The 15212-nt window shown below is 68.1% G+C and overlaps 7 protein-coding genes across 7 annotated transcripts in view; 4 read left to right on the top strand and 3 right to left on the bottom strand.

Annotated features, from left to right (window-relative positions):
• The window catches only part of MICPUCDRAFT_1250 (uncharacterized protein), a gene marked incomplete at both ends in the record, with an annotated part of 2401 nt that extends 525 nt beyond the window's left edge, over nucleotides 1-1876 (top strand). Inside the window, 3 exons of the mRNA XM_003055685.1 lie at nucleotides 39-1025; nucleotides 1289-1533; nucleotides 1618-1876. Of these exons, the coding sequence (XP_003055731.1) occupies nucleotides 39-1025; nucleotides 1289-1533; nucleotides 1618-1876 (1491 nt within the window). The remainder of the gene's footprint in view (nucleotides 1-38; nucleotides 1026-1288; nucleotides 1534-1617) is intronic.
• Nucleotides 1877-1989: 113 nt separating this feature from the next.
• On the bottom strand, nucleotides 1990-2676 carry MICPUCDRAFT_12259 (uncharacterized protein; the record flags this gene model as incomplete). The annotated part of the gene is made up of 1 exon (XM_003055155.1): nucleotides 1990-2676. The coding sequence occupies one exon, from the start codon at nucleotides 2674-2676 to the stop codon at nucleotides 1990-1992; it is 687 nt and encodes a 228-aa protein (XP_003055201.1).
• A 1282-nt stretch (nucleotides 2677-3958) lies between these two features.
• MICPUCDRAFT_45195 (uncharacterized protein) lies at nucleotides 3959-5404 on the bottom strand. Its single transcript, XM_003055154.1, has 4 exons — nucleotides 5147-5404; nucleotides 5006-5033; nucleotides 4720-4806; nucleotides 3959-4521 (listed from the first exon to the last, which is right to left on the bottom strand). Exons 1-4 carry the CDS (start codon nucleotides 5245-5247, stop codon nucleotides 4210-4212), a joined length of 528 nt encoding a protein of 175 aa, XP_003055200.1. The 5' UTR covers nucleotides 5248-5404; the 3' UTR covers nucleotides 3959-4209.
• Nucleotides 5405-6419: 1015 nt separating this feature from the next.
• Nucleotides 6420-8092, top strand: MICPUCDRAFT_2596 (uncharacterized protein; the record flags this gene model as incomplete). The annotated part of the gene is made up of 3 exons (XM_003055684.1): nucleotides 6420-6625; nucleotides 6761-7211; nucleotides 7724-8092. Coding segments are annotated over 3 exons (1026 nt in total), but the record flags the coding sequence as incomplete, so codon positions are not given.
• Nucleotides 8093-10006: 1914 nt separating this feature from the next.
• On the top strand, nucleotides 10007-11320 carry MICPUCDRAFT_12419 (uncharacterized protein; the record flags this gene model as incomplete). Its single annotated transcript, XM_003055683.1, has 2 exons — nucleotides 10007-10300; nucleotides 10346-11320. 2 exons carry the CDS (start codon nucleotides 10007-10009, stop codon nucleotides 11318-11320), a joined length of 1269 nt encoding a protein of 422 aa, XP_003055729.1.
• A 34-nt stretch (nucleotides 11321-11354) lies between these two features.
• MICPUCDRAFT_50709 (uncharacterized protein) lies at nucleotides 11355-13646 on the bottom strand (the record flags this gene model as incomplete). The annotated part of the gene is made up of 2 exons (XM_003055153.1): nucleotides 11355-13468; nucleotides 13594-13646. The coding sequence occupies 2 exons, from the start codon at nucleotides 13644-13646 to the stop codon at nucleotides 11461-11463; spliced, it is 2061 nt and encodes a 686-aa protein (XP_003055199.1). The 3' UTR covers nucleotides 11355-11460.
• Nucleotides 13647-13848: 202 nt separating this feature from the next.
• Nucleotides 13849-14817, top strand: MICPUCDRAFT_13561 (uncharacterized protein; the record flags this gene model as incomplete). Its single annotated transcript, XM_003055682.1, has 1 exon — nucleotides 13849-14817. One exon carries the CDS (start codon nucleotides 13849-13851, stop codon nucleotides 14815-14817), a length of 969 nt encoding a protein of 322 aa, XP_003055728.1.
• Nucleotides 14818-15212: the final 395 nt, after the last annotated feature.

Here is a 15212-nt window from a genome sequence, read left to right as displayed (position 1 = left end):
GACTCTGAGGATCCCCCGAGAGCGGCGGACGGATGGAGGACGCGTTCCACGAGTGGGCGGATAAGCTCGCGGCGCGGCTGACCGCGGGCGGGATCGGCGGCGGCGGAATGCGGGCGAACGAGGACGTGATGAAGAGACGCGCGGGCGCGGGCGCGAGGGGGACGCGGGACCGGGACGGCGACGGCGACGGCGGGGGGAAGCCGCTCGCGGCGGCGGCGGCGGCGGCGGCGGCGGCGCGCGCGTCGTCGCCGTCGGACACGTCCTCGGAGGACGTCGTCGTGGACTACGACACGGACGCGGAGGAAGGGTCGGGGGACGACGACGGCGGCGGCGACGAGATGTCCGCGGGGAGCGAGGACGACCTCGACATGGAAGACATCGGCGGCGGCGGCGGCGGCGGCGGCGACGCGACGAAGGAGAAACGCGAGATGGTCACGCCGCAGCTCCGCGAAGCGCTGACGAAACAAGGGTATAAAATCCTCGGCTCGCACAGCGGCGTGAAGCTGTGCCGGTGGACGAAAGCGATGCTGCGCGGCCGCGGGGGGTGTTACAAACACAGCTTCTACGGCATCGAGTCGCACCGGTGCATGGAGACGACGCCGAGCCTGGCGTGCGCCAACAAGTGCGTGTTTTGCTGGCGGCATCACACCAACCCCGTCGGACGCGAGTGGAGGTGGCAGATGGACGACCCGCTGACGCTCGTGACCGCGGCGATCGACGGACACAGAGGGATGATAAAGCAGATGAAAGGCGTCCCGGGGGTGGTACAAACTCGCTTCGACGAGGGCATGGATCCGAGGCACTGCGCGTTGTCTCTCGTGGGCGAGCCCATCATGTATCCGGAGATTGCGAAGTTCGTGTCGCTGCTGCACGAGCGGAGGATCAGCACGTTCTTGGTCACGAACGCGCAGTTCCCGGACGCGATCGTGAACCTCCCCGCGATCACGCAGCTGTACGTGAGCGTGGACGCGGCGACGCCGGAGACGTTGAAGGCGATCGATCGGCCTTTGTTTGGCGACTACTGGGTGCGTCTCGTCTGTCTGGTTTTTTTTTCTCTTTTCTTTTGGCGCCTCTTTGTCAAACAGCGACCGCTACATTAATTAGCGGATCGTTGCCGCGAGGCGCCGACAAGAACGTTGCTTGAAGATCCCGCGCGGCGGTATCAGTCTGCCGCACGGGATAAAAAGCACCCACATCCTTCGTCCGCGCGTTTCGCCCGTTCGTTCGTACGATGCCCCGCTCACCCTTCCTTCCTTCCTCGCTTCCTCTTCCTCCCTCACGCCGACAGGACCGATTCGTCGGCAGCCTCAAAGCTCTGCGAACGAAGAACCAGCGCACGGTGTACCGCCTCACCCTCGTCGCCGGGTGGAACGCCTCCGACGCGACCGAGTACGCGAAGCTCATCGACCTCGGCAAGCCGGACTTTATCGAGATCAAAGGCATGACGTACTGCGGATCAACCTCGGGAGCGTCGAATTTGACGATGAAAAACGTGCCGTACCACAAGGACGTGAAAGCGTTCGGGGAGTCCCTGTGCAACGCGGAGGGGCGCGCTGCGGTCGATGGCGATGAACCCGAACCCGTCGAGGAGGAGATCACGGGAGGGACGCGCGCGAGCGCCGCGTACGGCCTCGCGTGCGAACACGAGCACAGCTGCTGCATTCTCCTCGCGCGGAAAGACCCGTACTTACGCGACGGCGCGTGGCACACGTGGATCGACTACGAGAAGTTTCAAGACCTCGCCGCGAGCGGGAAGCCGTTCACGGCCGAGGACTACATGCTCCCGACGCCGGCGTGGTCGACGTGGGGCGCGGAGGAAGCGGGGTTCGACCCGGGCGAGACGCGCGTGCGGAAGGTTCGGAACCACCCCGGGAAGATGACGGGGAGCCAAGGCGCGGCGACGGTCGACGCGTGAGAGGAGACGTTGGATGTCAAAGAGATAATAAGGTTAGTATTACTGTAGCGCGAACTATGATATCGTACACTACACTACGCCCCCACCGCGGTGGTGTCCTCCTCGCACATCCGCCGGTACATCTCCCGGTTCCGCGTGAGGTGACGCAACATCAACTCGGCCGCGTCCGGCAGCGTCGTCGCTAAGATCTCGATGCACGGCTTGCACACGTAGTCGATGAAGTGCAGCTGGTTCGACGCGCGCGACGTCGGCGTCGCGAGCGTCCGGTCGCAGAACGCGACCGGGGTCATCCCGAGCGCGCGCTCCTTGTCCCCTTGCTTGTAAAACTCCTCGGTGATTCTCTCCGCCCACTTCTCGGCGACTTCCTCGCGCCGCGCCGGGGATGATATGTCCGCGACGTGCAGGGCGTAACACATCGCCAGCGTCGGGTCTTTCCATCGCATCACCGGCGCGCCGTCCGCGGCGTCGGCCATCGCCACGAAATCGCTCATCATGTGCGTGTGGTTCTCCATGTCCGTCGCGAGAATCAAACGTCTGACGATCGCGCGAAACGCGAGCGCGGCTTCCCTGTCGAACGACTCAAGCACCCCGTGCTTTTTCAGTAAGCCCAGCGTGACGTGGGCGTGCCCGTTCTCGTTCACGCTGACGTCGTTCCAGCGCGTCGCCACGTCCGCCGCGGTCGTGACGAGGTGCGCGTTCGATAAACCTTCGTGCCCGACGTCGTGCGCGGCGGCGGCGACGACGATCGCCAGCGCCTGCATCGGCGTGATCTGGTCCAGTAACCCTCTTTCGAGTAACACCGCGAGCGCGTGCGTTACGTCAGCCGCATGCGTCGCGGTATGATAGTCCGGGCGCTTATACGCCTTCTCCAAATCCACGAGGAACGCGGTGAAGACGTCTTTACGCACCCCGTTCGCCTCGAGGAGGTCGAATCGATCGACGACGGCGCCGACGACGTGTCGCAAGATCCGGCTGGGTTGCTGCGCGTCCCTCGCGGACGTCGACGTCGACGTCGTCTCCGAGTCGTCGCACGACGCGCGTCCCCGGCGCACATCGCGCGCGGCTCGTAACCGTTCATCGAACGCGATCGTGTCGAACGTGTCCCAGTCGCACACCGCGTCTCGAATCTCAGCCGCGACGTCGCCGTCGTCGTCGTCGTCGTCGCCGGCGGCGGCGGCGGCGGCGTGCGAATGCGAGTGGGCTCTCGAATGCGCCGCGGTCTTGAGCGGGGCGCGCGTCGGCACCCCGGTGCCGTTCGCCGTCGCCGTCGTCGTCGCCGCGGCCGCGTACGCCGCGCGCGCGAGCCGGACGCCGTAATCGAACGTCTCCTCGTCGAGCGCGCCGCCGCCGGAGTCGTACTGCGCGAGGAAATCTTTCGCCTGGTCGCCGATCTCCGCGAGCGAGAGCGTCACCGCGGCGTCCCCGGCGCGATCGCCGTTGTGGGGTTTTGTTGTCGCGTCGTCGTCCTTCTCCTCCTCGTCGTCGCTGTGGACGACGTCGTCCGCGACCGCGAGGACGACCGCGGCGTCGTGGAGCACCCTCGAGGGATCTCGCACTCTCCCGTCCGCGTCCACTCTCGCGCCCGCGGACGCGTCGCCGAGGATCTTCCTGAGCGCCTTCAGCGTGAGCTTACACACGGAGAGCTCAGCCTTGAGCTTCGCGACGTTCGCGCCGCCGCCGACGCCGAAGCTGCCGTTACCGCCGGCGGCGCTCTCCGCGCGACGGAACCTCGGCGTCGGCGAGGGCGAGTCGCGGCCCGCGAGCGAGCCCGCGGGATGTCCGAGGAGCGTCAGCGACTTCTTCCGTCCGTCCGCGGTGACGCTGCGTCCGAGCGCGCCCGCGCCCGCGCGCGACGGCGGCAGCGGGGGAGGCGCCTCCGTCGAGCCGGGCGGCGACGCGTTCACCATGAATGACGTCACCGCTCGTTCAGCCTCGCGCGCGTCTCGAGTGGATGGACGCGGCGCACGCCCCGAAAAAGGCTCCTCACGTGGTTCGGGAGATGATCATCACGGATGGATGAAGTCGCGCGCGTCGAGGCACGGTGTGTATCACGGCGTCGCCGCTGTTTCGCGTTATTCACAGCAAACGCGGCAGAACGACCGCGTCTCCTCACGCTCTATCTAGTTTACATCGCACGACCCGAGCGAGGCTCGGCGGGAAAGGAATCAAAAGCAGCTCGCGTCCGTCGCGCGGCCCCCGGCGTCCGGCGCCCTCCGTCACGCGGGGCGGTTGAAAAACCATCCATCCGCGGGGCTTCGCACCAGGACGCGACGTCGCGCGCTCGCTCGCTCACTTCACTTCGCGTCGTCCTTGTACTTCTTGTGAAGCACCTTCTTATACTCCGTCTGGTTCTCCCACATCTGCGCCGCCTGCGCGTTCAGCGGCGACGCGTTGTTGGGTTCGCCCAGAAGCGACTGGATCGACAGCAAGATCGTTCGCACGTTGTACACCGCGGACCACTTCTCCTTCAAGATGTCGAGGCAGATGTTTCCAAACTGGTCGACGTTCGGGTGGAAGCACGGGGTCTCGAACTTCACCGTGGGCGCCTTGAACGGGTAGTCGTTCGGGAACGCGAGCGAGAGCTTGTACGTGAGTCCCTCGTACGCCTGGGGCCCAGGGGGAGGGCGCGTCAGAAGGGAGGGAGGGCGACGGGCGACGGAGGGAAAACGAAACGAAATGAAATGCTCGGAAGCAACGACGGACGACGCTTTCGGAGGAAAAAACGACGACGCGGATCCGAGACGCGCGTCTCGCGTCGCGGGGGATCACGACGCGAGATGCGCGCGGGTTCGAGGTCCACGCACCGTCCCGACCGCGCCCTCTATGGTGCCGACCCAGTTGAAGATGTTATCGCCGTCCGGGAACGCGGATATGCCCGCGTCCGCGCTCGTCTGCGGGAGGCGGAGAGGGGGAACGAAGCGTGGGTTTAATAACCAGGGACTGGGAAGTGGGGGATTCGGGGTGGGAGGCGCGCGAGCGGGGGCGTCGCGCGGTCGGAGACGTCGCGGGTTCGACGAGATACCGCCCGTGGCGAAGTCTTGAGACCGTCCACGAGCGACGCGGAGGGTTTGGGATGAAGAAATCACGCACCATGAGCGACATGAGCTCGCTCTGCAGCCTGTCGTGGTCGGAAGGGATTGAGGGAGAAAGCTGCGAGGTGAGCGAGACCCCGACACGGGAATGGACGCGGAAAACGACGTGCCGCGGCCGCGCGCGAGGGTAAACACGCACCGACGCGCGACGGCTTGACTATCAGACACCCCGCTACCCCCCCCACCGGCTTTCCCGCCGCCCGTGGGGCCCGCAATCGCCGCCGTCGCGTTCGTGCTCATCTCGCGTCGACGGTGTTTTCCGTCTCAGCGGTTACGACACCCGAATGCGTTCGCGCGTGAAAAGAACGAACGCGCGTTCACGACGTGTGAGCCCGTCGCGCGTCCCTCCTCGACGGGGTGGACGTTAGGCTACCCTAAGACGTGGACGCGACGGCGGTTTCCGCGCGTCGTCGGCGTGAATGAAGGCTCGCGCGCGCGCGGAAGCGCGTTTTACGGGACCGCGCGAGGGACCACGACAGGGGCGAAGCGAGTTTAACCTCGGTCGCTCGAAATTGCGGACGTGGAGAGCCGATACCAGAGGGATAACGTTTGTTGATCGCGGAAGTCGATGAAACGTCCACCGCGCGCCGATGAAAACTCAGCACTAACTCGCGCTTTCAGCGCCAACTCACGGTGAAACTCGCGCTTCCGCCGATCGTCCGGCGGGCTTGCATGGCGCGGGATCCGCGCCGAGGTTCAAACGCATCTCGCGCGCATTGCGTCCGAGGCGCGCACACATGCGACCGAGCGCGGCGGGTTGGTCCATGGCGGGTCCGTCGAGAACGCGCGCGAGCGCGGCGCTCGTCCTGCTCTGTCTCCCCCTCGTCGCCGCCGCGGGGTGGGGCCTCGGCGGCGGCGACGACGACGACGCGTCGATCGCGCGCGCCGCGCGACGCACCGTGAGGGAGGCGTTCGTGAAGAATCTGAACGGCACGTCCTTCGCGGAGGTGAGCGCGATAACGAACGTCGTCCCGCTCGGCGTCGCGACGCGGCACGCGATCGACGCCATGCGCGGCGTGCGGACGACCCCGGGCGGCGTCGCCGTGGACGCGAGGGGCAACCCGCTGCGCGCGATGCCGATGGTGTGCCTCGATTTCGTCTGCGTCGTCCTCCCGGCGCTGGCCGCGATGCTCGCGCCCGCGGTCGCGCTCCCGACGCTCTTCGCGGTCGGCTGCGCGGCGATTCTCGCCGCGACGCGCGCGAGGGCGCGGCGACGCGCGATACACGCCGGCGGCGACGACGCCCGGTCGGACGACGGCTTCAACGACGTCGTCGCGACGTCCCCGCGTCGGTCGTTCCTCGCGCGGTTCCCGGGGCCGTGGTATCGACCGCCGCCGCGGAGCGCCGACGAGCAGTCCTCGCGGCGCCCGTCCGCGCTGCCGCTGGGGCCGCTGGACGTCCTCGGCGCGCCTCGGCCGTATCTCGCGGCGTACCGCGCGGCGATGACGCTCACGACCGCGGTCGCGATACTCGCGGTGGATTTCTCCGCGTTTCCGCGGCGGCTCGCGAAGACGGATTCGACGAGAGGCGTCGGCCTGATGGACGTCGGGAGCGGCTCCTTCGTGCTCGCGAACGCGCTCGCGTCGCGCGTCGCGCGCGGGTTGACGACGTCGTCGCCGTCGTGGTGGTTCGCGTTCTGGAAACGAGCGTCGGTTGACGTTTCATCTTCCAACGCGCACGCGGGCGGAGGCCGAGACGCGACGAACGACGCGACGGGCGCGGCGCCGCCGGAGCGCGCGCACACGATCGCGAGGACGCTGCGATCGACGCGGTGGTGGTCGCTGATCTTCCTCGCGTGCGCGCGCGGGCTCGCGACGCACGCGATGGACTACCAGCAGCCGGTCGGGGAATACGGCAGGCATTGGAATTTCTTCGCGACGCTCGCGGTGGTGGACCTGTGCGCGACGGCGACGCCGCCGCCGCCGGCGTTTTCATCCTTCGCGGGGCTCGCGATTCTCGTCGCGCACCAGACGTCTCTGCTGCGCGGCGCGTCCCCGTCCGGGGCCGGGGCAGCAGGAGTCGCGTCATCATACGGGGAGTACCTGCTCCGGGACGTCCCGCGCGGAGAGGGGCTCCTGGAGCAGAACAAAGAGGGCGTCGGCTCCATCCCCGGCTACGTCGCGCTGTACTTCCTCGGCGCCGGGTTGGGGCGGTTCGTGGAGCGGTCGCTCTGCGACGCGGCGAAGCGCGCGTCGATACGGTGCGTTGTTATCTTTCTGTTTCTGTTTCCGCGCGTGCGAACGAAACGAAACGAACGCTTTTCACCCGCCCGCCACCGCTCGGTCACGACGTCGCGTTCGATCGCGCGCGTCCCGTCCCCTTTCATCGAATCATCGACTGACGAATCTAACGACCCGCAGCGCGACGACGCGCGCGCTGAGAGAGGCGACGGAGGAGGAGGAAGCCGCGCGGGAGGCGATGATCGCCGCGTGCACGGCTCACGAACAGCGCGTCGCGACGGACGCGGCGGAGACGGCGCGCGCGAAGCGCGACAGCGCGTTAGAGGTCGGCGCCGGCTTGGGCGGGTATCAGGTGCGTTCTATACACTGGTTCCCATACGACCGCGTCGGCGAGGTGGACGCCGATCCTTAAGGACTTTCGCCGTCGTCTCTCTCCGCCCACCCCTCGGTTTCAATACCCGACCTCGACGCCTTTCAACTCCACCTGACGCCTTTCAACTCCACCCCGACTTTCGCTTGTATGGAACGACCTTCAGTGGGCGTGGCGGTGGTTGCTGTCGCTCGCCGTCGCCGACGCGGCGTTTTGGGCGGCTGCGATGACGCTTCACGCGCGATGCCAGGCTGTCTCCAGGCGGACCGCGAACGCGGCGTACTGCGCGTGGATGCTCGCGTTTAACCTCCAGGTGTTGCTCGCGTTCATCGCCGCCGGGTTGCTGTTCCCCGCGACGCCGCCGGTGCCGAAGCTCCTCGCGGCGGTGAATCGACGGCTGCTTCCGACGTTTCTCGTCGCCAATTTGCTCACGGGGGCGGTGAACGGCGCGATGGACACGATCCACGTTGGGACGCTCACCGCGTGGGCGTCCATGGTGGGGTACCTCAGCGTCGTGTGCGTCGTCGGGTTGGCGTTGGACACGGTGTTGTCGCCGCAGTCGGTCAGAGCGCACAGCGGGACGAAGGCGGACTAGTAGCTACAGTAGAGACGAACTGAGATGAACTTTTTCACTGCGAAGTCGCTTGCGAAAACCTCGGAAGCCTCCCTCCCTCCGCCTCCGCCCGCTCGTCTCCCGGTCAGTGTCGGGCGCGACGCGACGCGGTGGATGCCGCGCGTCGCGTCTGCACTCTCGACGCGCGGCGTGTGCGCGCGCGCGGCCGTCGCGGGCGCGCGCGCTCGAGGAGGAATAGGAAGGATGCGCGGCGCGGGGTCGTCGTGGAGACAGCGAGGGCTGACGAGGTGCCGAACGTCCGTCGCGTCCTCGTCGTCGTCCTCGTCGTCGTCCCGCGCGACGGACGACGACGACGCGGAGCTTCGTTACGTGTACGTCGGGAACTTCGATTACTTCGACGCCGTCGAGGACGTCCGCGCGTTCATCCTGGACGCCCTGCGCGGCGTCGTCGCGGACGACGCCGGCGCGGGCGCGGACGACGACGCGTCGTCGTCGCTCGCGTCGCGCGCGATCTCGGTCGCGGTGCCGGGATGGACCGAGAAGACGCTCGCGGACGGCACGGTGAAGCCGCGGAAGAGGCGCGACGAGGGGAAGCTCCACCGCGGGTTCGCGGTCGTGGAGTTCGCGACCGCGGGCGAGGGCGTTCGAGCCGCGCGCGCGTTGGACGGCGTCGCGATGCGAGGGAGGGTCCTGCGGTCCTCCGCGGGCGCGCGCGTGAAGGAATTCCTCGCCGGGGAGGGCGAGGACGACGAGGAGGAGGACGAAGAAGCGAAAGCGGCGCGGAGAGAACGCAGGGCGCATAACCGACGGCAGCGGCGGCGGAGGAAGGACCGCGACGCCGCGGCGTTGGAGGGCACGCTCGCGGACCTGCTGCGGTCGCATCCGATGTGGGACGAGGAAGCCGCGGCGGCGGCGGCGGCGGCGGCGGCGGCGGCGGCGGCGTCGGCGGCGGCGGCCGACGACGCCGCGGCGTGGATGAACGACCCCACGTGGCGCGCGTCGTGGGGATCGCTGTACAGCCGCTGGACGGACGAGTTCATCGACGCTGACGTGGCGAAGTTTGATTGGGGGAAGGTACACCCCGCCGCGGACCCGGCCGGGTCGAACAAAAAAGGCGGCGAGGCGAGAGGACGACGGAAACGCTTGCAGGTGGAGTCGTTCCACGCCGTCATCGCCGCCGCCGCGGAGGATAGCACGCGCGACGACGACGACCAAAACTTCACGGTCGTCGACTTCGGGTGTGGGACCGGGAACTTGATCTTACCCCTCGCGAGCGTCATGCCCGACGTGTCTTTCGTCGGCGTCGACCTCAACCCTAGGTCGGTGGAGATTTTACGATCGCGAGCGAAGGACGCGAACGTCCGTAACGTCACCGCGCGGTGCGGTCTCATCGAGGACTACGACGGCGACTGCGACCTCGCGCTCGCGCTGCACGTCTGCGGCGGCGGCACGGACGCGGTGCTGCTGCAAGCGCAAGCGCGGAACGCCGCGTTCGTCGTCGCGCCGTGTTGCGTCGGTAAGTTGAAAGATGGAGGGATGAAGTCCGTGTCCGGGTTAAAAAACGACCTCAAGGCGGCCGCCGCCGCCGCCGCCGCCGACGACGAGCTCGTCGTCAACCCGGGGAACGGGTTGGGCACGCTCCGCGTGATCCACCCGCGGAGCGCGTGGATGCGCGGGGCGATTCAGCGGCCGACGTACTTGTCCATCGCCGCCGCCGCGGACTGGAGCGGGCACCAGGGCGTGGACGCGTACGCGCTGAGCTCGGAGCAAAGGGAGGAAGGGTTGGGACGGCTCCCGAGGGCGGCGAAAGCGGCCGTGGAGGTGGACAGGGTCACCGCCGCCGCGGAGGTTGGGTACGGCGTCCGCGTGATGAAGATGTTACGCGACGGCGCTGGGTTGAAGAACGACGTCATCGTCGGGTTTCCGAAGGCTCGCGATCCGCTGCGGCGGCGCGTGGTCGGTCCGAACGCGGCGTGGCGCGCGGAGACGTCGACGACGACGCGGGGACCGCTCGCGGAGCCGGAACCGGAACTGGAACCGGAACCGGAACCGGAACTGGATCCGTCGCGCTCACCCCGGGTGTTCTTCGTGTCGGACGTTCACACGGACTACGATGAGAACCTCGCGTGGGTGGAGAACATCTGCGGGGAGAGCTTCGCGCGCGACGCGGTCGTCGTCGCCGGGGACGTCTCCGACGATCTCCAGACGCTCGAGACGACGCTCGCGCTGTTTACCGAAAAGTTCGCGCACGTGTTCTTCACGCCCGGGAACCACGACCTGTGGATACGAGCCAAGTCGCTCTCTCGCGATCGCACGCACGACGACAGCTTGAAAAAGCTCGCCGCCGTGCTCCGGCTGTGCGACGCCCTGGGCGTGCACACGCGACCGAAGCTTCTCGGCGGCGGCGGCGGAGGCAAAACCGAAACCGAAACCGAAACCGCGCCCGCGGTCTGGGTCGTCCCCGTGCTGTCGTGGTACCACGCGTCGTTCGACACCGAACCGGACGTCGGCGTGGACGTGTTACCGCCGGAGGAGGTCATGAGCGACTTTAAACGGTGCGAGTGGCCGGAGGACATGGACCCGACGACCGAGGACGTCGCCGCGGCGCTCGACGCCATGAACGATATTCTCGGCTGGGGGACGTTCGTGGACGCGCTCAAACGCGGGAGCGACGCGGAGCGAAACGCGAAGCTGATCACGTTCTCGCACTTTCTCCCGCGGTTAGAGTTGTGCCCGGAGAAGCGGATGCTGTTCTACCCGAACCTCCCGAAGGCGGTCGGGTCGGACTACGTGTACCGCCGAATTCGCGACCTCGCCGTCGCGGGCGCGGGCGACGGCGACGCGTCGCCGCGCGAGCACGTGCACCTGTTCGGTCACACCCACTTCGGCTGGGACGCGTCGCACGAGCACATACGGTACGTCCAGGCGCCGATCTCGTACCCGCACGAGTGGCGACGACGTCCGGGGTCGCTGACGATCGGTCCGGACGCGCGCGGGGCGATGTTCGACCGCTCGGCTGCCGCGTCGGACGCGACGCCGTCGGACGCGCCGTTGTGCATCTGGAACGGCGCCGGATTCAGCCCGCCGATGTCGTCGCGGTGGTCGGATTATTACAAGACGAACGCGCGGGAGCCGGACAACACGGAGCTCGCGTGGTGGGTCAAAGAAAATCTGAGGGGCGGCGCGTAGTCGTTTCCCCCGTGCGCAGAGACACGGTCTTTTTGTAGGTTGAAGACATTCTTTCATCATCGACGACTGACGAGTAGAACATCGAAAGTAGACTACTACGAAGGTACCTGAAGGTATCTCATGACGACGTGCGCCGCCTCTCATCGGCATCTGTCCACGTTGCTCACGCGCATCGCGGACAACGCGTCCGAACACGTCCCGTCGCTCCCACCAAAGGCGAGGATAAAGTCCCCCGTGCTCCCTCGGAACGGCACCAGCGATAACCCCTCCTTCCCCGCGGCTCGCACCGCGTTCTCGTCCGTCCCCGGGTCCATCGCGGACCACCTTACGACCTTCTCGTCGATGTCGCTGAAATCCAGCCTATATGTCTCCGGCGTCGCCCGCTCGCCGTCGCCGCCGCCGCACACGTACCAGCTGTTCTCCACGACGCACGCGGCGTGCCCCGACCGCGGAGACGGCGCCTCCCCGCGCGCGGCGACGTCGATCCACGCCCCGGTCTCGCAGTCGTACGCGTGGAGATCGTTCGACGCGAGGACGTTCCCGGCGCCGCCGCCGAAGACGAGGAGGTACCGGTCCTTCGCCACGCACGCGACGTGTCCCGACCGCGGCGTCGGGCCGCGCGCGCCCTCCTTCTCCTTCTCCCCATCTTCCCCCCATCGCCACGGGCATCGCCACTCCGCGTCGTCGATGGAATACACCCACAGGTCGCCCAACGTTTCCTCCTCGCCTTGGAGCCTCGCGCCCCCCGGCGCGAGCGCGACGCCGCCGTACACGAGAACCTCGCGACCGACCACGTTCGCGGAGTGCGCCGCTCTCGGGCGCGGCCCTTTCGGCGCCGCGGTCGAACCGTTCGACGGCGTGAACGGGTACACGTCGTCCACCCACTCGATCGGCTCGCGGACGCGCATCGCGAGCAGCGGCGCCAAAGTCGCGTTCGCGTTCGCGTTCGACGCCGACGCCGTCGCCGCGAGCGCGTCGTCCTCGTCGTCGCTGTCGTCCTCGAGGTTCAGCCAACGGTGCGCGATGATCGGAATCGCCGTCTTCGGCGCGCCGCCGTCGCTCTGCCTCTCCACGCCGCCGAGCGCGAGCGCGACGGTCCCGTCCGGCGCGGCGACCGCCGCGGCGGCGGCGAACGCGCCGCCGCCCGCCTTCTCCTCCCTCACCCCCCACGTCAACGTCTCGACGTCCAACACGTGCGCGTCGCCGTTGAGCTTCCGCCCGTTCGCGCTGCCGTGCGAGATCCACATCTCCGCGCCTCTTCGCCACGCGCAGTGCTGGTACCGCGCCCTAGGGCCCGTCCCGTTCGTCTTCGGCGCGCGCCACACCGCGAGGGGAACGATCTCGTCGAGCGGCGTGTAGACGGGCGGGTTCACCCCGTGCGCCTCCGCCTCGTCGAGATCGTTCATCGTCTCCGTCTCGATGACGTCCGACATCATGCTGTTGCTCCGCCGCGTCGCCGTGGGCGTGCCCAGCAGCGACGGCATCGACCCGGATCGCGTCAGTCTTAAATTCGACAGCAGCGACCGCGTCGTCGTCGCCGCCGTCGATGACGCCGTCGCCGACGCGCCGAGGCCCACCGGCGTCGCGAGCGCCGCCGAGAGCTGCTCGAACGGGTACGTCACCGCGGCGTTGACCGCGTCCAAGGACGCGCGCAGGGTCTCTAAACCGTACGCGTCCATCCACTTCAGCGACGACGACGACGACGACGACGACGCGTCCGAGGACGAGGAGGCCGCGACGGCTCGCGTCGGCGCCGCCGCCGCCGCCGCCGCCGGATCGATCCTCTCGCGCGTCGCCGGCAGCCTCGGCGGGACCAACGTCCCCGCTCGCACCGCGTCATGGTACTCCCTCGTGCACGACCTCGCCGTCTCCACGATCGCGCGCACGCTTTGGTCGTCGAGGCCGCTCGTGAGAAGCGCCCACCAGTTCGGGTTATCGCGCTCCACCGCGGCGCAGTGCAGTCGCATCGCCTCGAGCGAGCTCATGTCGCCCAGGGATCGCCACGCCTCCCAGTCGATCGCGTCGTCGCCGTCGTAGAAGTACGCGGTCGGGCGCGGGACTACGCACGGGCCGCGCGTCGCTTGCTCGTGGAGCGCGTACAGGAGCAGGCGCGTGTCCTCGGTGATGCCGTTCGCGCCCTCGGGGGGGCTGCATGCGGGGAGGGAGAGCGCGTCGAACGACGTCGAATAGGTGAGCACCCGGCAGATCCGATCGAATCGGAGAGAGGCGGAGCGATCGTGGGGGGGGGGGGGGCGAGACGCGCGGGGACGCACTGGTCGCAGAACGCGCAGACGAGGTAGAACTTGTCCGGGAAAGGGAGATCCATCGCGCGACGGGCTGCCGTGCGCGCCCGCGGCCCGAGCGCGGCGCGGTTTGAAGCGGCCGGTGAAACTTCCCGCCGGAGCTGTCGACGCGATGGCGCGCCTTCGCTTCGTTCATCTTCATCAGGAGGGATCTCCTTCCGAGCGCGCGCAGAGTACAGCCGCGCGCGCACCGCAGCCGCCCGCCTCGGCACGACACCCGCGACGATGTCCGCCGCGGTGCACCTCGCGCGCGTCCGCGCGCCCGTCCGCGTCGCGAGCGCGTCGCGCGTCGACCGCCGCCCGACGCGCGCGGCGCGCGCGACGTCCGCGTCCGCCGCGATCTCTTCTTCCGAGAAGAACGTCGCGCGGGCGGTGCGGTTCCGCCCGTGCATCGACATCCACCAAGGCCGCGTGAAGCAGATCGTGGGCGGGACGCTGAAGGACGCCGCCGACGGCTCCGCGGCGTCGGAGACCCCGGAGACGAACTTCGAGACGGAGACCTCCTCCGCGGAGTTCGCGCGGATGTACCGGCGCGACGACGTTCGCGGCGGGCACGTCATCATGCTCTCCCGCGACGACGCGACGTTACAGGCGGCGATGGACGCCGTCAGCGCGTTCCCGAACGGGCTCCAGGTCGGCGGCGGCGTCACCGCGGAGACCGCGGCGCCGCTGCTCGACGCGGGCGCGTCGCACGTCATCGTGACGTCGTACGTGTTCCGAGACGGGATGGTCGATCAGGAGCGGCTCGACGCGCTCGTCGCCGCCGTCGGAAAAGAACGCGTCGTCCTCGACCTGTCGTGCAGGAAGAAGGGCGACGAATACTACGTCGTCACGGACCGGTGGCAGAAGTGGACGGACCTCAAGGTGGACGAGGAGACGATGCGCGAGCTCGCGAAGCACTGCGACGAGTTCCTGGTGCACGGCGTCGACGTAGAGGGGATGAAGCTCGGCGTCGACGAGGAGCTCGTGCGACGGTTGGGCGTCCGCTCGCCGATACCGGTGACGTACGCCGGCGGCGCGCGGTCGCTCGACGACTTAGAGCTCGTCAGGAGAGCCGGCGGCGGGAGGGTGGACGTCACCGTCGGCAGCGCGTTGGATTGTTTCGGCGGAGAGTTGAAGTACGACGACGTCGTGGCGTGGCACGACCACCAGAAGACGCTCGCGGGCATCGTCTGCGACGACCCGGAGTGTTGACGCGCGGACGCGAATCGACGCGACGCGAATCGACGGGTCGGGTCGCGCGGTTGGGGGGGGGGTTGGTCGTGGGTTTGTGCGCGCGCGGGGTACAGCGCTCGTGCGACGAGGAAGAGGTCGAAGAAGAGGGACGAGAAGACGAACGAACGAAGGAACGAAGGAACGAAGGAACGAACGAACGACGTAATACGTAAGACGGGTTTATCTCCAGGATGGGTTCGTTCGCGCGCGCGTAGGCGTCGCCGTCCATCCGTCGTCATCAGCTCCACCTCCCGACGCCGCACAGCTCGAGCGGCTTCTTCGTGAGCGCCTCCATGCTCGCCCCCGGGCTGAACTCCACCTCCCCGTGCACGAGCTCCAAGCACGCGAAGTGGTGATACATCTCGGATATCGTC

Source organism: Micromonas pusilla (assembly GCF_000151265.4).
Source record: "Micromonas pusilla CCMP1545 genomic scaffold MICPUCscaffold_1, whole genome shotgun sequence".
Lineage (NCBI taxonomy): Eukaryota > Viridiplantae > Chlorophyta > Mamiellophyceae > Mamiellales > Mamiellaceae > Micromonas > Micromonas pusilla.
This window is presented reverse-complemented; position numbering and strand designations above follow the sequence as displayed.